Raw genomic sequence first — 23,204 nt, 5'->3', positions numbered from 1 at the left:
CGCTTTGTGGCGGGGTTTGCACAGGTGGCCGCCTGCATAAGCTGGTTGCTGAGTTTGTGGGGGGTAGGCATAAGAAACCGATATGTCTAAGCTTTGTGCATGGACCGAGCAGTGCCAAAAGAGTTTTGACACCTTGAAGGAAAAGCTCACAACTTCCCCTATTCTTGCATATGCAGGTTTTTCCTTGCCTTTTCTCCTTTAGGTTGATGCTAGTCACTGGGGTCTGGGGGCCGTCCTTTCTTAGGAACAGGAAGGGGATCCGGCTTGTTGCTTTTGCCAGCCGTAGTCTGTGACCCACAGAGCGTAATCCGGTCAACTATAGTTCAATGAGGCTGGAGTTCTTGGCGCTCAACTGGGTCATGACAGAGAAATTTCAAAAATATTTGCTGGGGCATAAATGTGTTGTCTTTACCGATAACAACCCTTTGAGTCATTTGTCCTCTGCCAAACTGGGGGCCACAGAACAGCTTTGGCCCACCCAACTTGGGGTGTTTGACTTTAAAATTTGGTATAAACTAGGTAAGAGTAACGGTAACACTGATGCCCTTTCGAGACAGCCTCCTGCCAATAGTCAGGGGCTGGAGCTGCTGTTACCAACTAACGTGGTGCCTGTATTGGTACAACAGGCAGCCCAAGTAAAGCCGGTATATCCGGCTACCCAAGCTGCACTTCAGGATTTTCCAAGCCTTTCCGCAGGTGAGTTGAGGGCGCTACAAGAGTCTAATCCAGAGTCTGATCCACAAGGTACCATCTTGGGTTTTTGGCGGCGTAAGAGCCTTCCCAGCTTAGAGGAGCGTCAATCATTGTCTTAAGGTAGTTTGATAGTGTTGCGTCAGTGGGATCGCTTGGTAGAATGGGAGAAGGTTTTGTACCGTCGAATCTTTCGCCCGAATGAATGAGAGGATGTTTTGCAAGCTCTTCTGCCTTTTGTGCTGAGGGAAGGCACTTTGAGGTGGCTGCATCAGGAGCATGAACACCAGGGCATTGAGCGCACAACCAAGCTAGTTTGTCAGCAGTGTTATTGGCCTGGTATGTCCCGGTAGGTTGGCCAAGGGTGGACAGCCAGTGGCGTCTAGTTTTATGGGTCACTTGCTGGCTGCTAGGCCAAATGAAATCCTGGCCATTGATTTTACCATGTTGAAACCGTCCATTTCAGGTGTTGAGAATGTGCTAGTGATGACTGATGTCTTCACAAAGTACACCCTCCCTCTGGTAAGCGTGATTCGGCCTCATGTTTGCCACAAGTAGTATTCTGTTACAACACCACCCCTTACCAATCAATGGGTGAATCTCCGTATTATTTAATGTTTGGTCAGGAGCCTCGTCCACCAGTTGACTTCCTGTTAGGAAGGGTAGAAGGGACTGGGGGTGGAAATGTAAATGAGTGGGTTATCGAACATCAAACTCAGTTACTTTTGAAGAGGCACAGGAACATTGACGGGCCGCTGTGGAACGGTGTAAGGCACAATATGATTCTCATAATATCATCTCACTTCCCCGATCTCTCAGTTTAGATGGCCGGCCAGCTCTAGGAAGAGTCCTGGTGGTTTCTAACTTCTTTCACTTACGGATGATGGAGGCCACTGTGCTCATTGTGAGCTTTAAAGAAGCAGAAATGTTTCTGTAACCTTTCCCAGATTTGTGACTCAAGACAATCCTGTCCCGAAGGTCTACAGACAGTTCATTTGACTTCATGCTTGGTTTGTGCTTTGACATGAACTGTCAACTGCGGGACTTTTTATAGACAGGTGTGTGCCATTACAAATCATGTCCAATCAACCCCAGGTGGACTCCAATTAAGCTGCAGAAACATCTCAAGGATGATGGGCTATGCTGAGGGCTATCCATGTGAAAATAGACATTTTTTACATGTGGATTTTGATACAGTAAGTGCCCATCTAATTGGGTCATGTGTACACAAATATAATGAAGCATTCAAAGCTGTGCCCTACCCACATCTTGGCTCATCTGACCATATTTCTCTAATGTTAATATCAGAATACACTGCACATACTATATATATTTGCTTATGAGGACAAAGCCCTCCTCAATCAGGTAAGAGTTTGGGCAGAGGGAGCCATGTTAGCATTGTAGGACTGATTTACAGTAAATGCACTAAATAGTCTTTGTTTCACACGGATGCCAACAAAGAAACTTGGGTGACCTCAGGACTGCCTTTAGGTTTGCAACAGCCTACCTCAATAGAGCTATATAAATGGTAAAGAGAGCCTATAGACAAAAAAATTGTAAGTCATTTTACAGACCATGGGAAAACCAAGAGGTGGCAGGAAATTCAATCTGGCACTGGTACAGTGCAGTACGATACAGGGCTGATCCTCATTCTTGTGGCAATAGTATTGAATTTCTTAATAATCTAAATGATTACAATAATTAGGTGTTTAATTATAATTATATAATTAAATTGTGCATGTGTGTTTGTGTGTGTGTATAATTTTAAGAATGAAAAGGGCTCTTAATCATTTAAAGACCACAGAAACTACCACAGAACATGCGTGGGTTGTTGAATGTTCCAGGAATTTCTCTTGGTGTTCCCCCCTCCCCCTCTCTCCCCTTTAACACAATTACATTTTTGTGCACAATTAAAACATCAAGAAAGTTTAAAAAGAAAAATTAAAGGACATAGGTATGTGCAGGGTGTGTAATCACCTAGGGTAACAGCAGAGAGATAATGCAAGGTTTTTTAGCTGATAATCCTAACCAGGAAGTACATGCACATATCCTCTACCCTTCAGTTCCTCTTTATAAAATAGCAAAAGCAGATTCCTGAAGTCAGTACACACAGATCACACACAGAGATTACACACATACATATACACGCACACATATATTGCATACAGGGTGCTGTTCTTTGATTCATCAAGACAGGATGCGCGAACACTACTCTGTGCAGAGGGACCGGCCGGGCTCTATGTATAGCTATGCCTCTAGCTCTAACTTTAGCTCTAACTCTAGCTATAACTCCAGCTCTTCTTCGACCTATTTGCTGGATGCTGGTTCAGCTGTACTTTACTGCCTCACATGCGATCAGCCGCTCAGCAGCCAATGTGTAATTAAGGGCACACACCAGGATCATCACCTGAAAGACCTGAAGGATGTAGTGCACGATCAAGTGGTAAGAGTTTTTTTTTTCCCACTTTAATTGAAATAGGGGAAAACACTTCTTCCAGTGTCTATGCAACACTATTTATCTAATAAATCAGAAATAAATATATGTATTACATACCAAAGGTCGCAATGATAATTTATGATAACAAGTCTTTATGTTTATGAAGGGTAATGCATAACGACGTTTATTTATCTTTACTTAATGTATCACAGAAAAAACTAAATGAAATGTCCGGGAATCTGACATCCAGAGAAAGGAAGTTTGGTGACCTGACACCAAGGATTGCAGCAGCAGAGCGCGAGCTGGAGGTGAGATTTATCTCTGGGTGTTCCTCAGGAAAGAAACATTACAACAACAATAATAATAATAATAATAATAATAATAATAATAATAATAATAAAAATTAAAAACCATATAACTATTATGTCTGTGATTATGATTGCTCCTTTAAATTCGCTTTGATGTCCAGAAGATATGCAGCAGGACACAGGAGACGCTTCAGCAGGAGTACCATATCCTGCAGACTTTGATCGAGCAGAATCAGCAGCAGGCTTTCTTCATCCTGAATGCACAAAAGCAAATGATCAAGCGGCAACTCTATCAGCTACTTGAGGACACACAGAACTACCAGAGCAAGTCCACAGCCATGAGTGAGGACATAAAAGAACTTATCAGCAGACAGGAGCATGAAAAACCAGCCAGCCTGCTGGTACACTTTTTTATTACCTCAATTAGTTTGGATCTACTATAAAAGCAATGCTTCAGCACAAAACTAATCACCTGCTTTTTACTTGCTTTCTAAAGGGGGAGATCAACACAATTAAAACCAAGTGAGTCACACACACATCTTAATTCAATTCAATTAAATTCAATTCAATCCCAGAACCTTGGAGTCAGAGATTTAAAGACATTGGGGTTTTCTTGCAGCCTGCATACAATAAACAAGTTTTACTCCTCTCTGGAAAAGAAACTTAAAGTCGATGACACAAGACTAAAAGCTCTGGAAAACTCAGTCAAGAAAATAGTGGAAAAAAACAAAGAGCTTCTGCCTCGGCCATGGGAATGTAAGTGCATTTGGATATTTTTTATTAAGTTAATATAAAGATATTTATAAAAGCTAGTTCAGTAATAATATGAGAAATGTCTTTGGTATGACAATATTACAGTTGAAGAGTGTAGGGATTTAATTCTCTCAATAAGAGAGGGAACAGGAATGAATGTGCAAAAAGGGGTAGAAGATGATGCTATTATTTGTCATGTACAGTCAAAACTTTGTTCACACATTTTAATTCCATATGTATGTTCCATATGTATTTCTACATGGTAAAACAATCCTGAAGGCATTGAAAATCTGCAATAATCTTTAAACAGTTGGATATTCAGATGTGTTTGGTACTTATGCTCTGTAAATCATTTGTAAACCATTTTAAATGTTTTTTTTATTTGTGATTTTTGAGGATAGTAACTCTAAATGGAGCTGAGTGAGCAAGGGGTCAAGATCAAGGATTAAATGGGGCCATCTTTAACAATTGGGAAATTACCCCTTATGGATAAAAGTTTATAATTAATGTCTAATTAAGTTTTTTATGTTTCTTTAGTTTCAGAGACTATCGCGTTAGATAAGAGTAAAAGTGAAAGGTATGTTCAGATTTCAGAGGACAAGACAGAGATGTCAGTGTGCCCTTTAGACAACCTCAGTCATGCTTCTTGGTTATCATGGATCAACCAGCAAGCATCTCAGAGCTTCAGTAAAGGCCTGCATTACTGGGAGGTGGATGTAGGAGGCTGTGAAAGCTGGCAAGTGGGAGTATTGGAACAAAGCCGGGGCAAAGGCATCCACATTTTAGCCCTGTCCCAGGAGAGAAGTTCATGGGTTCTGGAGTGTGATGGTGGCGAGCTCTCTGTGCTGCACAACAACGAATTCAGCAGGATTAAGGAGAGCAATGTTCAAACCCTTGGCGTGTTCCTCGATTGTGATAGCAAGGAACTGAAATTCTACAATGTCAATACAGGCTGCATTCTGCACTCATTTATTGTTAAGTTCAAGCATTCTGTTTGTCCTGTGTTCAGCATGCGTCCACAGAAAGACAGTATGGCACGACTGAAGATCTGCAACTTGATCAATCATGATGACAACGCACTGTATACAAACACCTATGAGACAGTAAGTGAGGAGGGTATAGGGATGCCTCAGGAGACTTTAGTTTAAAATAAGTGTTTTAGCATGTACATTTATTTCATATACTGTCTATTTATTAAAAGTACACTTAGACCATATGAAAAATATTAGTATTTCCTATATATTTATATCAAGAACTGTAAAAAAAAAAAAAAACTGTATCACTGATAGCAAAATGGACTCTGGCACAATTTCCTGTTCTTTTTTTTTTCATCAAGTCTGCATACCTACAGTAAAAGATTGACCTTACTAAGAATGAATCATTTTTCAGTGTATAAGTTGTTGTTTCATATAAATAAGCTGTTACTGTAAGTGATCCTTGTATTTTTATAATAAATCACTATTTGTTGTGTCTGCAGCTAAAATGATGTTGTTTTTGTTGACATTTAAATTTTTCGTAGTGTGAATGACGTGTTCACGAAGCCGCTGTGGTTCTTGGAATTTTGTGAAATTATCCGTGGAAACTTTTTAAGTCTTGAATACTTGGGATAAACAATATTTTTAACTGGGCATGTATATGTAAAGATTTCTTGGTGTGCCCACTTTTAAACATGTGACATACACATGACCATGGGAGAACCATGGGCTTTCTACAGTAAGTTGATGCCAACATCTTTAAGGGATTGCCCTTAACTTTTGCTTATGATCATGGCAAAGGTGAGGCAAACAGGAAATTTAAGGTGTGTGTTAGTCAAATGGCATGTTGCTGAGTATGAGTGAGATACTGGAATGAAAACGTTGACTCCTTTACCTCTACTGGTTAGATACTCTAGATACTTGAGTAAAGTTGGCCATTAGTTTGCTGATGCAGAGTCTTGTTCCATTGCACAGTTTCTGGGAACCAAAATTTTATAACAACATGATAAGTAATTCCACTTTTAAATGTAACAGATGTGGTGGAATTCTGGCCAGGTCAAAAGAATAAAAAAATTCCATAGGGTAGTTAATGGCTTCTTCTTAATCAATAACAATATCAACTAATTTGTATGTATAGAGCAAAGTCCAGGCAGCCATTATAGAATAATGTTGCTGATTTTGTATAGGTTTTTATTTTTGGTGAGGGAATTGCTCATTCACAAAGCCACTGCTGGTCTTGGAATTTTGTTGAAATATTTGTGAACATGTTTTGTATAATTTTGTTGACTGATTTTGTTGACTGACTGACAATATGCATAAGTCAGATAAAATTTAAAATATGCCTGATACAGTGGCAGTGTCTCATCACACCTGTGATGGACCTATCTGTCAAACAAAATTTGTTTTATATACTAGGAGGTTACCTGCAGCTCTGTCAGTGTACATATCTAGTTTAATTGCAGGAGAAAGAAGAGAGCTCCTATATAATTAAAAATTGGTATATTAATAGCTCTTTTTTAGAATTTATCAAGTGCATACTATGTAAAAAGGATGATCTAACTGAAAATTAACAAACTCACATAATTTTTTATATAAACTGCAAGCCATTTCCCAGTGTATAAGTGGTTGTTTCATATTAAGTTTTAAATAAGCTGTTAAGCAAGTGCTCCTTGTGTTTATAAAATAAATAAAATAATATTGTGTCTGCAACTCTCGTAGAATGTTGTTGATTTTGTTGACATTTTTCATTTTTCTGAGAGAGAATTTCGCATTTACAAAGCCACTGCTGTTTATGAAATTTTGTTGAAATATCTGTGTAACACTTTTTCTATAATTTTGTTGACTAATGACAACATTACAAACTTCTAATTGGTTTATATCCGTGAACACTTTTTGTGGAATTTTCCATCTACACAGCTAATTGGTTGTTTTGCAAACTTTTCTGAGGGGGTATTGTGCCACCTGGTGGACACGCCTGTGACAGAACAACCTGTTCAAACACTGGTCAGACTAAAATAGTTTTATATACTAGAGGTTACCTGCGGCTCTGTCTGCATACATCTCTTGTTTGAGTGCAAGGGGAAGAACAGAACATCTATATAATTAATTATGTTTACGGACTTAACATGTTAAGTATTGCAAAGCTTTATTAATATTAAACAAATTGTATTCCATAACTACAAACAGTGTATTTAAAAATACTGAAAGATTAAAACAACAAACACTTCAATAATAAAATTCTAATGTACTATATATGATCTTAACTATTCCAATTTTTTGGAATAAACAATAATTTTTGTTTGGCACAAACAAAATAAAAGATGCTTCACAGTGTTATAGTAAACAGTACACGCACACATGGATGTTGACTATGCGAGTGACGCACGCACACTGAGACCGAGCATGGGAGACAATTACACACAATTCCTCAGCGCACGAGAGCAACCATTGGCTCAGTTATTATCATGTGTCGCTCCGCATTAAAACAAGAAGCACATGCATGTACATGATACTCGATGATACTCGGTACTCATATATCAAGACTCGCTCGTTTATTAAAAATTTGGTCGTCTTGTGGAACGCTCTGGGAATGAAAACGTTGTCTCCTTTATCACGGTCCTTTAGCGTTCAGAATAGTTACTTAAATAAAGTTGGCCATAAGTTTGCAGAGTCTTGTTCTTCTGCACAGTTTTGGGGGATCCAAATTCCACAGCAACATAATAAGTGATCCCACTTTTAAATTTAATAGATGTGTTGGAATCCTGGGCAGCTCCAAAGAATAAAAAAATTCTATAGGGTAGTTAATGGCTTCTTCTTAGTCGATAACCATATTAACCAATTTTTATGTATAAAGCAAAGTCCAGGCAGCTCGTTTAGAATGTGGTTGTCGATTTTGTTGAGGTGTTTTTTTTTTTTTAGAATTTATCATGTGTGCATACTAAAAATGTGGACCTAACTGAAAATTAACAAATTCACATATCACCTTTAATATAAAATGCAAGCCCAGTGTATATTATATGTTATTGCAAATGCTCCGTGTTTTTAGAATAAATCTATATTTGTTATGTCTGCAGCTCTCATAGAATGTTGTTGATTTTGTTGACATTTTTATTTTTCAGAGCAAGTATTAATGTTCACGAAGCCACTATGGGTGTTGAATTATTATTTTTTTTATGTGCAAATCACTTTTTGTAGGATTTAATGCACTGATCATAATGAAATGAAAATAAACCTGACACAGGGGGGATTTTTTTGTCAGCACGGCTGAGTAGTTGTTTTGCGGTGGTATTTAGTTTTCTGAGGTGGTATTTAACACTCGTTAAACTAAATTTGTTTTATATACTAGAGGTTACCTGTGACTCCATCCGCATACATCTCTAGTTTAAGTGCAAAGGAAAAGACAGAACGCTTATATATTTAATGATGTTTATTGACTTAACATGTAAAGTATTGCAAAGTTTTATTAAAATTGAACAAATGGTATTCTACAACTACAAACAATGTATTTGAAAGAACTAAAAGATAGTGACAACAAACACTGCAATGATAAAAAGCTAACTTTTTAGCTGACGCCTTGAGATAAACAATATTTTCAATTTGGCTATTGGGCATTAATGTTTAAAGATTTTTTGGTTTGGCCAATCTTGAACATGTGACATACAGTACAATAGACCATGGGAGAGACATGGGATTTCCCCTGTCCCTGCCCGTGTTCTTTTTGGTCATGTCGAAGGTGAGGCGGACTGGAAATTGAAGGCATGTATTAGTCAAATGTAGGCGTGTATTTGTTTTATATATATGTGTGTGTGAGTTTTATATATATATATATATATATATATATATATAGAGAGAGAGAGAGAGAGAGAGAGAGAGAGACGGAGAGAGAGAGAGAGAGAGAGTATAGTTAAAAGGAATTGTTTGTTTTGTTTTTTGCATTTTGACTGTATGCAATTACAGTAGGGTTGGTAATTGTCCCATAAAATATGGAATCATTCCCTATTTTGAAACTAAAATATTGTTGCACGTTATTGCCCTAAGGCGGCACAGTGGTGTAGTGGTTAGCACTGTCACCTTGCACCTCCAGGGTTCGGGTTCCCGGCCAGGCCCGATTCCCATCTCTGTGTGCATGTTCTCCCCGTGCTTGGTGGGTTTTCTGCAGGTACTCCGGTTTCCTCCTACAGTCCAAATATATCCAGGTTAATCTAACTGGCATTCCAAATTACCCTGAATACAAAATAAAGCGGTAAAGAAAATGAGTGAGTTATTGCCCTGATGTGAGAGAAAGGCAGGGGACTGACTGTGAAGCTCTCTCATTCAGGAGTACAAGCTGGCAAAAAAAAAAAGGGGTTCACCTCGGGTCACCTCAGAAAAAAAGCGTAACTTTATACAACATGGCGGTTAGTAAAATCACTCACACAACGAAATGTCACAGGTCATTCATAATACTTTGAATATATACTGTATTGTTCTGTTTTAAACACATTCTTCTGTTTTGTGTCAAATCCTAAAAAAATAATTTATAACCACCCCGGAGGAAATTATTTAACATAGTCCTGACTCTTAATTGGGAGTGTGTCATGTCCTCATGCTCGTCAAATAAAAAGAAGGGGAAAAAAAGGCATTGGGTTATATTTAAGAATTAAGATTTTTTTTAGGATAAAAGGATAGAAAATGGTAAAAAGATAAAGATATGCAGCTGTTATCTCTTCGTAATATTGTGTACTAGTAGGTACAATAGTCAAATATAACACTAACTGTATAAGTTAACATTTCTTATGTTATGCTTGCTAACCTTCATATCCAGTGTTTCATATCATAACGGAAAAAATAAAAAAATTAAAAAATTGGTGGAGTTCAGGGCCCCTAAAATAAAAACAAAAAAGTTTAAAAAAAAAAGAAAAAGAAAATATTATAGGTATGTGAGGGGTGTATAATCATCTGTGATAAAAGCAGCAAGATGGCGCAATGGTGTTACTAATCATTAATACAAATTACATGAATCACAAAGTGCGTATTCATGTCCTCCACCCTTTAGTTCCTCCTCCTGAGGCTTGATAAAATTGCATCAGCGGATCCCTAAGGTCAGTTCACACAGACAATACACAAACACGCAGGTCGTACACAGGCAGTTGCCATAATGCGCCCATTTCCACCCAAACGCTCCTCTGCGCCACCGGCGAGCTCTGCTTCCTCGTGCTGTCCGGTGTTTGCGGGTTCCGCGGTACTTTACTGCGCCACCTGTGATCAGTCACTTTGCAGCCGCTGTGTCATTAAGGGCACACACCAGGATCATCAACTGAAGGACTTAAAGGACGCAGTGCGCGATGAAGTGGTAAGAGCTGTTTGCCGTTTATTCGTAATTCGAAGAAAAGAAACACTTCTCACGATGTCTTTGCATGAAGTTGTATCTGATCAATATAGACCTAATTATATAACCACAGGTGCCGGATCATGAAGGATAATGAACCTGTATGTTTATCAATGAGAATGCTTCGTTGTGTTCATTCACCTTCACTTAATGTATCATAGAAAAAACTACACAAACTTTCCGATGACCTGAGATCCAGAGAAAGGAAGTTTGGAGACCTTACACCAAGGATTGAAGCAGCGGAGCGAGAACTCGAGGTGAGATTAAAAGAAGGTTCGGTAATGGCAGTGCCATCCAAGAAATACAAAAACTTCAATAATCATAATAATAATAATAATAATTAATGAATGAATAAATGTAGTAGTAATAATAAAAAATATTAATGATAATAGGGTTATTTTTGTATCAACAAAATGATATAATAACGACTATATACTGTTATTATTATTATTATTATTATTATTATTATTATTATTATTATTATTACAGTATTAGTAGTAGTAGTGTTGTTATTACACTCAAAAAATATTCTCGTCTTGTGTTGTGTTTTACATATTAATATGTCTATTTTACTCATGAAATTAATTTGGTAAAGTATTTACTTATATTTAAGTAGTTGCACACGAATTAGTTTAACATCCAATTTTTTTCAACTGAAATACGTAATTTTTAATTGTTTATAATGTATTAAAATATGTCTGCTCTGTATCATTCATCATTTCATATTTATTTTTTTGTTATGAGTCAATACTTTCTTTAAGTATATTTATGTTCAATACCCTAATGCAGCTTTCCAAATAGATCACACTCATTGGGATTTCTTTTTTTTTTTTTCTAAAAAAGGATTTCTTTTGTGTTTCCCTTTGTTTAAAAAAAAAAATATGATAATGTTCCAGAAAATTAAAGATAAGCAGTTTTAAAAGAAATACATAAAATGTACTTATTGTGCCTGTGATTATAAATGCTCATTTAAATTCCCTGCGATGTCCAGGAGATGTGCAGCAGGACACAGGAGACCCTTCAGCAGGAGTTCCATACCCTGCAGACTTTGATTGAGCAGAATCGTCAGCAGGCTTTTTTCATCCTGAATGCACAGAAGCAAACGATCAAGCAGCAGCTCTATCAGCTGCTCGAGGACACACAGAACTACCATAGCAAGTCCACAGTCATGATCGAGAACATAAAACAGCTTAGGAGCAAAGAGGAGAGCGAGAATCCAGCCAGTCTGCTTGTAATCACTTCATTACTTTAACTTTAAGTTACTATAAAAGCAACATTTTAGAACAATACTAATTACTTGCTTTCCTTTCTATTTGCTTTCTGCAGGGGGAGATCAATGCAATTGAGACCAGGTGGGTGTCACACACACTCTCCCTAACATCCTTTTTATTAATTTATCAGCTGTTCAGTTCATAAAGCTAAGATAGCCCAAAACTTTGGAGTCAGAGATTGAAAGACATTGTGGTTTTCTTGCAGCCTGCATACAATGAACGAGTTTTACTCCTCTGTGGAAAAGAAGCTTAAAGTCGATGACACAAGATTAAAAGCTCTGGAAAACTCCATCAAGAAAATAGTGGAAAAAAATAAAGAGCTTCTGCCACGGCCATGGGAATGTAAGTGAATTTAGATCATATTAATCAGACTCAATAAATAGTTATTAAAAGCTAGTTGAGTAGCTACATCTGAAATGTCTGTTGAATGACAATAATACAAGTGTGTAGGTATTTAATTTAGGCAAAAGTTAAAAGACAAGAATCAAGGTGTAACAAGAAATGAAAAATCCTATTTGTCAGAAAATATCTTATTTGTCACATATTCATTACAGTACATTGAAATTCCTGTAGGCATATATCCCAGCATTAGGAAGTTCAGTTCAGAGCCTGGGGTCAGCCTTTAAAGGACCCAGTAGTGGCACGTTTAAGAATTGAGTAACCTATTCATATGGATGAAAGTTTAGAATGAATGTCTCTTTTAATCTCTCTAATGAAGTATCTCTTTTATTTTTGACAGTTTTAGAGAATATCACTTTGGATGAGAGTAAAACGCCAAAATATGTGCAGATTTCAGAGGGCAAGACAGAGATGATAGTGTGCCCTCCAGATGACCTCAGCCATACTGCTTGTTCATCATGGATTAACGTGCAGGCATCTCAGAGCTTCAGTAAAGGCCTTCATTACTGGGAAGTGTACGTAGGAGGCTGTGAGATCTGGCAAGTAGGAGTAGTAGAACAAAGACAGAGTAAAGGCCCTCAAAGTCCAGCTCTATCCCAGGAAAAAAGTTCATGGGTTCTGGAGTGTGATAGTGACGAGCTCTCAGCACTTCACAGCAACAATTTCAGCAGGGTCAAGGAGAGCAATGTTCAAACCCTTGGAGTGTTCCTGGATTACGATAAAGGGCGACTGAAGTTCTACAATGTCAATACAGGCTGCATTATGTACTCGTTTATTGCCAAGTTCAAACATTCTGTCTATCCTTTGTTCAGCATACGTCCACAGAAAGACAGTATCGCACGACTGAAGATTTGCAACCTGCTTGATCATGATGACAGAGAAAGTGACACAACTCCCGATCCAGAGACCTCAGAGGCAGTGAGTGAGGAGGGTATAGAGATGACTTCTGAGAGTTTAAATTGGGACCTTGTTTAAAAAAGTGTGTTAGCATGTATATTTTATTTGATGTAATGTCTATTTATAAAAAATACTTTTATACCTTGAAAGAAAATATTAGTAAATCCTATTTATTAAATCCTATTTTATTAAGTACCATTTAAAATGTCTGTTTTATTAAATTTGTCAGTAATAGCAAAATTGACTCTTTATTTTTCATTGATACTAAAGACATTTATTTTTGAATTATGAAGTAAACAAAAATGTGTTAAAGAACCCAGACTATGTTTTATAGTCTAGATTTTCCAAAGTAGCTACATTCACATTTGATGACAGCTCGGCACATTTGTGACATTTTTTCATCAGATTCATCCAGGACTTATCTGGAATGGTTTTCAATTAGTTAGACACACAGACTTTACTGATCTCGTAAGGGGAAAATAAGCAGCAGCAGGTTACACAAAAAGTTGTAAAGGTAAAGGGGTAAAAAGAATAATTGTACAGTAACATATATAAATTAATACACTATTGCAGATTTTATATAGAAAAAAAAACAGGCAAACTGGCGAGTCAAAATAAGAAAAAGAGTAAAATTTGCAAATTGTCAGTGTGCATAAAGTGTGAGTAAAGTGACGGCGAGTAATGGGATACATATAAGTTGCTATTTACTTCTGTTATATAGAGATGAGTTGTTCTACAGTGCAATGGAGAACATTAGGAATGATTTCCTGAACCACTATTCGTGACAGCGGAGCTAGATCAGTCGGTTAGAGAATGCGCTCCGCTGCCTCTGTATAGGATAATGTAGTGGGTGTGATGGATTTTCAATGGTTGACTGTTTGCCTGTTGTCCCTTTCTGTTTTCAACCTGTCAAGTTTGTGTTGGATTATGTGTTCAGCCTTGCAGATGATTTTATTTATCTTGCTTGCATCCCGGGCTGATGCTGTTCCTCCAGCAGACGACATCACTATAAAGAGCACTAGCCATAACAGACTGATAAAACTGCTAATTTTTAGCATTCTGCTGCATATGTTGAAGGATCTGAGCTTCCTCCGAAAAAAACAAAATCTGCTCAACCCCATCTTACACACAGCGCCTGTTCAAGTGAACACTCAATTGCTTGTAGTTGTCCACAACCCCAACCTCTTCACCCAGGATAATAACGTGTCTTGGTTGTGTGTCTTGTTGAGAGTTACTTTGTTTATGTGCTTTATACCATTATTTGCCCTGTGCAGAGAAAGGATTGTTACAGTGTAAATAGCCAAATTAATGCTACTGCAAATACTAACCAAATCCATATTTTGGCAAGTAACACTCTAAAGTAAAGAGAAAAGACAGTACATCATTACTTTAAGAATTGAAGGTCCGTCAATCTGAAAATCTCTCAAACATTGTACTGTATCTTAAAGCGTAATCACCAAAACCATTAAACACTATGAAACTGGCTCTCATGAGGACTGTCCCAAGAAAGTAAGACCAAGGGCTACCTCTTTGTATTAGAATGACCAGCCTTGGAACCTCAGATTAGAGCCCACATAAATGTTTCTTGGAGTTCAGGTAATAGACATATTTCAACATCTGTGTAGACTGTGCGAGTCAGGATATTTAAAATTTTTGTAGCATGTCTGACAAATGGATGGAGCACAAGGGAACCAGAAGTCACAATCATGAACAGTTGTTTTATTAAGCACCCTTTGATGCAGCTCAAATGTATGTGTTCTTAATATAGTTACGCTTACTAAAAACAATGTGGTTTTGAAGTTTCTTGGGTGAGTGGCATGTGTCCATGGGTCAGCGTTCAGGTAGCACAGTGTCATCTGTGTCACACTAAGGCGCACAGAGCAGTTGAGACAAGCGGTGCTGAGCAGGTGGCATGGGGCAGGCAGAGACAGCGGAGTCCGTGCGAGGCCAGCAGCTTTCTTCTTAGTGAATTAGGCTCGGAGAGCATTGAATCTATAGAGACAGGAGATGCGTGTGAGTAAACACAAAGATACTCTCTACTCACTGAGTGGAAGTGGGCAGGCTCCTTTATGGGCTGCAAGCAGTGGGAACATGACGTCCTCAGATTTTTCTCCAGTCCAGTAAATTAGGGTGCCCTGCCCCTTTGTCAGACACACTGCGACTGTACGCAAGTTTGCATGGCTTATGCCGTGTGTGTGATGTGTGTGCAATAAGTGCCTCGACTTACTGTTATCCCACATCACAACACCCATTCTTTAGCTTTAGCTATCAAGTACAGGGCATGTCGTCATGAGAGGGCATCTGGGTTTCTGTGTTGAAGTCCTGTAGTGAGAGGAACCAGCATGTTATTTGGGTGTTGGTGTTCTTAGCTTTTGCCAACCATTGTAGAGGTGCATGATCAGTCGGCAACATAAAATGCCGCCCTTTAGATAATAGCTAAGCTAAACCTCTACTGCCCACTTAATGGCAAGAGCCTCCCTCTCTATTGTTGCATAGGTGCATTCAACAGTTGATAGATTCTTACTCATGTACAGGACTGGATGTTCTTCTTCCTCAAACTCCTGAGACAGGAACGCCCAAAGCCCGGTCTCGAATGCATCCGTATGAATAAGGAATGGGTAGTCAAAGTCGGGGTTCTGGATGATGGGGAAACTGATGAGGTGGGTCTTGAGGTTAAATGCTGCTTATTATCTCTGTGTTCAGCAAACTTTCTTCAGAAGACCCTTTTTTAGGAGATCAGAAAGGTTTGCTGCCAAAAAGATGAAAGAAGACGCAAATTTTCGATGGTAATTTGCGAGACCCAAAAAGACACCCATTTCTTTTTGGTTTGGTGGGTTGGATACTGTACTGTGGTACTGTACCTCGGTTAGCCCCAAGTAACACTTGTCTGTTAGACCCACCTTCTGGTACCGAGTATTTGTTTCAGATGCTACAGATGATTCTCCCACCTACCCGAATGGATTATGACAACATCCAGGTATGCAGCAACATACAGGTATATGCAGTGGTTATGCATGTCCATTAGTTGCTGGAATGTAGCTGGGGCAATATGCAGACCAAAGGGCAGGCTGGCCAGTCAAGGTGCATTTCTACTTTACTTGCACTTTCTGCATGTGCTGTTTGACAATAGGAGGAACATTATCGATATTATCTTGCAAGCCTTTAACATATCAAATTCTCAGACAGAAGGGTGAAGGCTGCTCCTCCCATGCTTCTTTGGTAATGTTCAGCAGACCCTGAGGATGGCAGCCGAAGAGCAGTTCAAGTTGCATCCGCTCTCGTCCATGACTGAAGCATGCGCTTTAGGATCTGATTAAAGTGCCCCACAAACTCATCAGTCCACGGGTGGTACTGTATATTGAAGTGGGTATCTGATTTTTCTGCAACAGCTGGCACACATCACACATCAAATTGATTAGTGAGGATCTCCTTTATCAGCCACTCAGTTGTATTAGCTCACAAGCAACGTTTTTAGATGTGCCTTTGTGTAGGGGGACAGCGTGGGGAGGTAGCGTGTAGCATAATTTACAAGCGCCAACATATATTTGTGGCCTTTTACCAATTTGGGCAGGGGCCCAACAAAATCCATGCCAATCCATTCAAATGGCATGCTGATGATGGGCAACGGAATCTGCGGGGCATGGGCAGGTTTTGCAAGCACAGTCTACTGACACCGTTTATCCCTAGGTGGCCGCTGAATGGGGTAGAATGGGCTAGGTGCGTTGTGTCCACTTTAGCCTGCAGAACCACCAACAGATTGCAATCATTACTACAGCATACTGTGTAATAATAGAGCTTTGCAAGGTGGTGTTTTTGTAGGCACCTTAGAGGGGTGTGCTAGCTTCACAGCACTCCCCACATCCAGTAGTGGGGGAGTGGTGGCCAGTTAACCTTTACCCAGCCAGTTGGTGCCGGTGTGGGTTCTTCTGTGCATTTGTGGCTGGTAAGAAACCATTGAGCTGGTGCTTGGCTTACTTCCGGCTCTGACGGCATCAGTTCATCTCACAGAGAATCAGGCAGGTCCTTTTCAAAATAAGGAGTAGCATCTTTGCACAAACTTTTTCAGTAGTCTTTTTTTTCTTTACCCAAGGAAAGTGTGCTTAAATGGCATTTCAATGCACTTACCATCCCATGCATGTTTACTAGCTATCTCATGTCTACGTCTTTTCGCTCTTTTACGTCTTTTGAAAAGTACCGGAGCACACAATCCATCATATCAAAAATTATACACACTTCTGGCAAACCCCAAAATTGTGTGATGTATATTATATTAATATCATATTAATAATATTTTCATATTATTAACTTAATATTATCATATATATAAATTTTACCCTATAGCAATAAATATAAAAAATGGGGGTGAGAGAATGATGTGCTTAACTCTTTATTATGACCAGGTTGAATGCCACAGTTAAGGACAAAACTAGTAGCATGTTAGGGGTAATAACTTGGGTAGCCCTTGGGTTGTTTGGTGTGCATTCATATTAATAACAGTTGCAGCATTTTAAATAAGATCGATTCATATTGTTCTTTAGGCTTTTTATTTTTGACTGTTAAATGTTTGCCCATCTTTCTTCCATGGGAGTTCTCTGTCTTATTCATTGATGCTGTCTATATGATGATGGCAAATTTATTGTTGCTGGGGACTAACCAAATTTTTCTCCCCAATTTTTTTTCCAACATGTGGATTTTGCTACAATGGGTGCCCATATAATTAGATCTTGCACACACAAATGTAATGTAGCATTAAAGCTGTACCATGCCCCATCATCTGATCATATTTCTGTGATATACTGAATATACTGTATATCTTCGCTTATGAGGGCAAAGCCCTCCTTAACGCAGGTGAGAGTTTGACCAGAGAACATCACAGTCCGTCATTTCAGAAACCATAGATGACCACAGGACTGCCATCAGGTCTGCAACAGCCTACCTCATTAAGGTTATTAAATTGGCAAAGAGAACCTATGTACAAAAAATTTAAAGTCACTTCAGGGACCATAGTCAGACTAAGAGGTGGTGGCAGGAAATTCAATCTGCCACTGGTACAGCAGAGTATAGTACAGTACAGGGCTGATCCTCATTCGTGTGACAATAGTATTAAAAAAATTTTATAATCTCAATAATTGCAATAATTAGGCATTTAATTGTTATTATATAATTAAATTGTGCGTATGTATGTGCGTGTGTGTATATAATAATGAACAAGGGCACTTGATTATTTAAAGGAACACGATACATGCATGGGTTGTTGAATTTTTTCACAATTAAAGCAATAAAAAGCTGTAAAAGTTAAAAGACCATAGGTATGTGCAGGGTGTGTAATCACTTATGGTAACAGCAGAGAGATGGCGCAAGGGTTTTACTAGACGATCATGCAAACCAGGAAGTACTTGCACATATCTCCCCTTCCATCCCTCCCTCCCTTTAGCTCCTCCTCCAGAGGCTTGATAAAATAGCAACAGCAGATTCCTGAAGTCAGTTCACACAGATCGCACACAGAGATCACACACATACATACACAGGGTGCTGTTCTTTAGGATGCGCTTCTTTAACCACAGACACAACTCCTTGCAGAGGTCTCGAGCAGGCTCTACATCTAGCTCTGCCTCTAGCTCTACATCTGTCTCTTCTTCAAGCTATTCGGTGGTTGCAGGTACAGCAGTACTTTACTGTGTCACATGCGATCTGCCGCTCACCAGCCAATGTGTGATTAAGGGCACACACCGGGACCATCGCCTGAAAGACCTGAAGGATGCAGTGCATGATCAAGTGGTAAGAGCTTTTTTTCCACTTTAATTAAAATCAGAGAAAACACTCCTTTCAATGTCTATGCAAAAATATGTATCTAATAAATCAGACATAAATATATTTATCACAGATCTCAGGTCGCAGTGATAATAAATCATTATGTTTATTAAGGGTAATGCATAATGATTTTATTTATGTTTACTCAATGTATCACAGAAAAAACTAAATGAACTGTCCGGGAATCTAATATCCAGAGAAAGGAAATTTGGCGACCTGACACCGAGGATTGAAGCAGCAGAACGTGAGCTAGAGGTGAGATTTATTTTGGGGTGGTCCTTAAGAAAAAACGCCAATAATGCAACTCAAGAGCTAAACAACATCCAAAATTACAACAGCAACAAGAACAACAATAATAATCATGATCGAAATAATAATAATAATAATAATAATAATAATAAAAACGTATACCTATTATGTTTACGATTATGATTTCTCATTCAAATTTAAATTGCAATGTCCAGGAGATATGCAGCAGGACACAGGAGATGCTTCAGCAGGAGTACCATACCCTGCAGACTTTGATCGAGCAGAATCAGCAACAGGCTTTTTTCATCTTGAATGCACAGAAGCAAACAATCAAGCGGCAACTCCATCAGCTGTTTGAAGACACGCAGAACTACCAAAGCAAGTCCATAGCCATGAGCGAGGACATAAAACAGCTTAGCAGCAGACAGGAGAGCGAAAGCCCAGCCAGCCTGCTGGTAAACATTTTTATTACCTTAATAAGTCTGAATCTACTATACAAGCAATGCTTCAGCAGAAAACTAATCACCTGTTTTACTTTCTCTTGCTTTTGGCAGGGGGAGATCAGTGCATTCGAGACCAGGTGAGTAACACGCACATCTTAATTATTAATTCATATACTAAAACTAAGCTAAAACTATAATAAAACTGAACTAGCCCAGAACCTTGGAGTCAGAGACTGAAAGACATTGTGGTTTTCTTGCAGCCTGCATACAATGAACGAGTTTTACTCCTCTGTGGAAAAGAAGCTAAAAATCGATGACACAAGATTAAAAGCTCTGGAAAACTCCATCAAGAAAATAGTGGAAAAAAACAAAGAGCTTCTGCCACGGCCATGGGAATGTAAGTGCATTTGAATATTTTTAATCAGAGTTAATATAAAGATATTTATAGTATAAAAGCTAGTTTAGTGATGACATGATAAATGTCTTTGGTATGATAATAATACATTATGTATAGTATAGGGATTTAATTTCGTCAATAAGGGAGGGAACAGGAATGAATGCGCAACAAGGGGTAGAAGATGACGCTATTATTTGACACATACGCACAGTCAAAAGTTTGGACACACCTTCTAAATAACCTTTGACTGGTACTGAACACTATAATACAGTAAAATTCCTTTTACCGTATGTTCCTACATGGTAGGACACTTGGGTCAGAGCCCAATAATGTGGCGCCTCTGGGGCCAAGTGGGCTTAGGGTCAAGTTCAGGGGTCAAATGTGGCCACCCTTAACAATTTTTATGGATGAAAGGTTATAATTAATGTCTAATATATATATATATTTTTTTTTTTTTTTTGCAGTTTCAGAGACTATCACATTGGATGAAAGTAAAAGGGAAGGGTATGTTCAGATCTCAGAGGACAGGACAGAGATGTCAGTGTGCCCTTCAGACAACCTCAGTCATACTTCTCGTTCATCGTGGGTCAACCAGAGAGCATCTCAGAGCTTCAGTAAAGGAATGCATTATTGGGAGGTCTATGTAGGAGGCTGTGAGAGGTGGCAAGTGGGAGTAGTTGAACAAAGCCGGAGTAAAGGTCCAGTTCTATCCCAGGAAAGGAGTTCATGGATTCTGGAGTGCGATGGTGGCGAGCTCTCTGTGCTGTATAATAATGAATTCAGCAGGATTAAGGAGAGCAATGTTCAAACCCTTGGCGTCTTCCTGGATTGTGATAAAAAGAGACTGAAGTTCTACAATGTCAACACGGGCTGCATTATGCACTCTTTTATTGCTCAGTTCAAGCATTCTGTTTCTCCTGTGTTCAGCATGCGTCCACAGAAAGACAGTATGGCACGACTGAAGATCTGCAACCTGATTCATCATGATGACAGAGAAAGTGACAGCACTCTCAGCCCAGAGACCTTAGAGACAGTGAGTGAGGAGGCTATGGAGATGTCTTCTGAGAGCTCAAATTGGGACCTTGTTTAAAATGAATTTGTTAGCATGTATATTTATTTGATGCACTGTCTATTTATTAAAAATACACCAACACCATACTATATTAAAAATATTTGTAGTAAAATTTCTATTTCTAAAATATTGTAAAACTGTTGACTTTTGTATTAAATACTTAAATAGCACAGCAGTCTGTGGCTCGTTTTCTTATTTTATTGGTGCTTGAAGGTTTTTTTTTTTTTTTTACTTTGGTTACCTAAAAAGTTGTCTTACAGCTGAGAATTACAAGACCCATGTCTTTTACTACAAACCTTTTCCCAGTGTGGAAGTCATTTTCCAACATTCAAGTTTTTAAATCAATCGGTCCCTAAAGGGCTTTTGGTACAGGATGCACCAAAAGTCTCAATACATAAGGGAACTTGAAAACCTTTACGTTTAAATATTCTACTCTTTTTTCCTCACATGCGTGGGAGGATATTATGCAGTACCCCAAAAAAATCATTTACAGATCAGCACAAAAATCATTTGAAAAAACACATTTAAAGTGAAATAACAGCAAATGTGTTAACATGAGCGGGAGAGACAAGTGTGGGTGTTTACAAAGAAACACAATGATGTATAGCATGTTGCATAAAAAAATAAAAAAAAATGTTACCTATGTATGAAGACTTTTTGGCCAACAAAAGCTTATCCTCTCTGGGCTGGTCCCACGAAAGATTACAGAAATGTTTATAGAGAACTTTTACAGAGAAACCCCTATTATTTTATGGATTTCTCCTAAATTTATATACGATTAAACACCTTCATTAAAACAATAGCACTAGAAGTTTAGCAGTGAAACACTGTTAATTTACAGATTTTTGCTAAATTCATACGATTAAAGTCCTTCAATAAAGCTCCAGCACTAGAAGTTCAGCAGTGAAACACCATTATTTTACAGATTTTTACCAAATTTAGACGATTTACCACCTTCATTAAAACAGCACAAGAGTTGTACAGTAGCAGCAAAAAGTTTTTATTTTACAGTTTTTTTCCCAAATTTTTTTTTTTACAATCAAACACCTTCAATAAAGCAACTGCATTAGACATTTAGCAGGGAAACAATGTTATTTTACAAATATTTTGTTCTAAGTTTAAGATCAAACACTTTCAAATAAAGCAGCAACAAAAACCCTGTTACTTCACAAATTTTTCATAAATTCCTATGTTCAATAAAGTGTTAACACAGACTCAAGATAATAATATTTGTTAAATAACCTGAAGAAGTGTGACACAGTGTAGTACGAGTATGAGGCAAAATACAATAAAAGCTCAGTTTTATAGAATTACAGTAAAATCCTAAAATAAAAAAACAAAGTGAAATATTTAAACATTGAACATTGCTGTGTAATCCAGTCTATTCAAGAAAGAATGATCCTCTTCCAAACAGGCAGTAAACAACTGGATCCTTGGTACATTAGGGTGGATTGAAAGAGAGAAGAAAAGAACACATTAAAATCTAGAATTCAAAAGAAGTAATTTTTTTAGAAGTAGGGTTTACATAATTATGACAAAGAATGTCCAACGCATTCTCCACCATTAATATGTAGTGTTTTAGCTCTGCGTCAGAGGTGAATTGCATCTTTAACGATTCAGGTTAATTTAATTAACTGATTTACAGTTGATGGCATACAGTTTATATACTATCCATCCACCGTATAGCACAATTTAGTGTATCTTACCATTCCTGTTTATCCTGTGGCCAACAAGGATAATACAAAATCTGGTATTTATCAATTATGAGCATGGTAACTAAGATCTGGGCAATTGATTTGTCTTTAAAATACATGACCAAGACAACAGTTCTTTATAAAAAAACAAGAATTTATTTGACTATCTACGTCACATGAAACTACGCTACTTAAACACACGCATGCACACACACACACACACACACACACACACACACACACATACATACATATAAACAGTTTGCAAGGTGAAAATTAATGAAGTAATTCTAGTACTGTTTACTAGATCAACGAAAGTCACACGAGCAGAGTCTTGGGGTAAATTTTACGGCTTAGTTATGAAACAAGCACCAATTTCAGCAAGGTATGCAGCATTGTTTGTTTACGTGCGTTATGTTTCATTCTCATCCATGGGTTCGC

At 38.1% G+C, this 23,204-nt stretch overlaps 3 protein-coding genes across 3 annotated transcripts; all 3 read left to right on the top strand.

Annotated features, from left to right (window-relative positions):
* Positions 1-2,915: 2,915 nt before the first annotated feature.
* On the top strand, positions 2,916-5,336 carry LOC128513882 (tripartite motif-containing protein 75-like). The gene is made up of 6 exons (XM_053487435.1): positions 2,916-3,133; positions 3,340-3,435; positions 3,597-3,836; positions 3,932-3,957; positions 4,055-4,191; positions 4,726-5,336. The coding sequence occupies exons 1-6, from the start codon at positions 2,930-2,932 to the stop codon at positions 5,334-5,336; spliced, it is 1,314 nt and encodes a 437-aa protein (XP_053343410.1). The 5' UTR covers positions 2,916-2,929.
* A 4,921-nt stretch (positions 5,337-10,257) lies between these two features.
* Positions 10,258-13,313, top strand: LOC128514390 (tripartite motif-containing protein 75-like). The gene is made up of 6 exons (XM_053488228.1): positions 10,258-10,494; positions 10,692-10,787; positions 11,522-11,761; positions 11,857-11,882; positions 12,007-12,143; positions 12,541-13,313. Exons 1-6 carry the CDS (start codon positions 10,300-10,302, stop codon positions 13,173-13,175), a joined length of 1,329 nt encoding a protein of 442 aa, XP_053344203.1. The 5' UTR covers positions 10,258-10,299; the 3' UTR covers positions 13,176-13,313.
* Positions 13,314-18,592: 5,279 nt separating this feature from the next.
* On the top strand, positions 18,593-21,201 carry LOC128514316 (tripartite motif-containing protein 75-like). Its single transcript, XM_053488114.1, has 6 exons — positions 18,593-18,875; positions 19,068-19,163; positions 19,373-19,612; positions 19,712-19,737; positions 19,861-19,997; positions 20,462-21,201. The coding sequence occupies exons 1-6, from the start codon at positions 18,642-18,644 to the stop codon at positions 21,085-21,087; spliced, it is 1,359 nt and encodes a 452-aa protein (XP_053344089.1). The 5' UTR covers positions 18,593-18,641; the 3' UTR covers positions 21,088-21,201.
* The last annotated feature ends 2,003 nt before the right edge of the window (positions 21,202-23,204 follow it).

Source organism: Clarias gariepinus, chromosome 26, assembly GCF_024256425.1.
Source record: "Clarias gariepinus isolate MV-2021 ecotype Netherlands chromosome 26, CGAR_prim_01v2, whole genome shotgun sequence".
NCBI lineage: Eukaryota > Metazoa > Chordata > Actinopteri > Siluriformes > Clariidae > Clarias > Clarias gariepinus.
The sequence above is the reverse complement of the archived record's forward strand: the minus strand, read 5'-3'. Positions and strand labels throughout refer to the sequence as shown.

Bases quoted from the DNA above. Each gene is read 5' to 3' on its own strand.
- LOC128513882 (XM_053487435.1), top strand. From the start codon at position 2,930: ATGTATAGCTATGCCTCTAGCTCTAACTTTAGCTCTAACTCTAGCTAT. The intron at 3,134-3,339 runs GTAAGAGTTTTT...AATGTATCACAG, and splicing joins ATGTAGTGCACGATCAAGTG to AAAAAACTAAATGAAATGTC. The intron at 3,958-4,054 runs GTGAGTCACACA...GTTTTCTTGCAG, and splicing joins ATCAACACAATTAAAACCAA to CCTGCATACAATAAACAAGT.
- LOC128514390 (XM_053488228.1), top strand. From the start codon at position 10,300: ATGCGCCCATTTCCACCCAAACGCTCCTCTGCGCCACCGGCGAGCTCT. The intron at 10,788-11,521 runs GTGAGATTAAAA...TGCGATGTCCAG, and splicing joins CAGCGGAGCGAGAACTCGAG to GAGATGTGCAGCAGGACACA. The intron at 12,144-12,540 runs GTAAGTGAATTT...TATTTTTGACAG, and splicing joins TCTGCCACGGCCATGGGAAT to TTTTAGAGAATATCACTTTG.
- LOC128514316 (XM_053488114.1), top strand. From the start codon at position 18,642: ATGCGCTTCTTTAACCACAGACACAACTCCTTGCAGAGGTCTCGAGCA. The intron at 19,164-19,372 runs GTGAGATTTATT...TGCAATGTCCAG, and splicing joins CAGCAGAACGTGAGCTAGAG to GAGATATGCAGCAGGACACA. The intron at 19,738-19,860 runs GTGAGTAACACG...GTTTTCTTGCAG, and splicing joins ATCAGTGCATTCGAGACCAG to CCTGCATACAATGAACGAGT.